The 534-nt window shown below is 51.5% G+C and overlaps 1 protein-coding gene across 1 annotated transcript in view; it reads right to left on the bottom strand.

Moving 5' to 3' along the window:
• EMH_0021740 (SAG family member) overlaps positions 1-534 on the bottom strand; it is a gene marked incomplete at both ends in the record, with an annotated part of 2,943 nt that overhangs the window by 1,173 nt on the left and 1,236 nt on the right. The window contains one exon of the mRNA XM_013501836.1: positions 455-516. Within this exon, the coding sequence (XP_013357290.1) occupies positions 455-516 (62 nt within the window). The remainder of the gene's footprint in view (positions 1-454; positions 517-534) is intronic.

Here is a 534-nt window from a genome sequence, read left to right as displayed (position 1 = left end):
TGTGCCGACGCACGATGTGCTGGATAGACAACGGGAGAGTCAATATGGAGCTCAATTCCACCAGAAAAAAACGAAGAAGTACGTAGGACTCCTGTCAGTGCAACAAAAGCAGCCGATAGAGGCAAGAATTTGCTACCCATCGATATGAAAAGTGTTGATAATGCCTGTCAACTAGTGGCGCATGCAGCGCAAATCCAACAGGCGCAAGCAGTCTATAGAGGGCGTGCGTTGAAAGCTTTCCATAGCCGCAGTCCTATGGATGCAGCGGAAAGCGAACACCTGCATAAGCTGTACACGCCAGTCAGCGTGTCTGTTCCGAAATAAGGCAAATGTAAATAAAACACTGCGGTGCGCGGGTTTCCTGAATACTATCAGCAACAGCTGGGTGCCACGGAGAGATCACTGCTTTAAAGGGCAACCAAGCCAAGGGCCGCAATGGCCACGGCCAGCAGACTCGGAGCAACAGCAGAGGCTGAACCTGTGATGGATGCCTTGATCTTGTTCCACTGGTCGTCCCTGTGTGCAACATGCCAG

The sequence above is a fragment of the Eimeria mitis genome, genomic scaffold, assembly GCF_000499745.2.
Source record: "Eimeria mitis Houghton genomic scaffold, Emh_scaff770, whole genome shotgun sequence".
Classification (NCBI taxonomy): domain Eukaryota; phylum Apicomplexa; class Conoidasida; order Eucoccidiorida; family Eimeriidae; genus Eimeria; species Eimeria mitis.
This window is presented reverse-complemented; position numbering and strand designations above follow the sequence as displayed.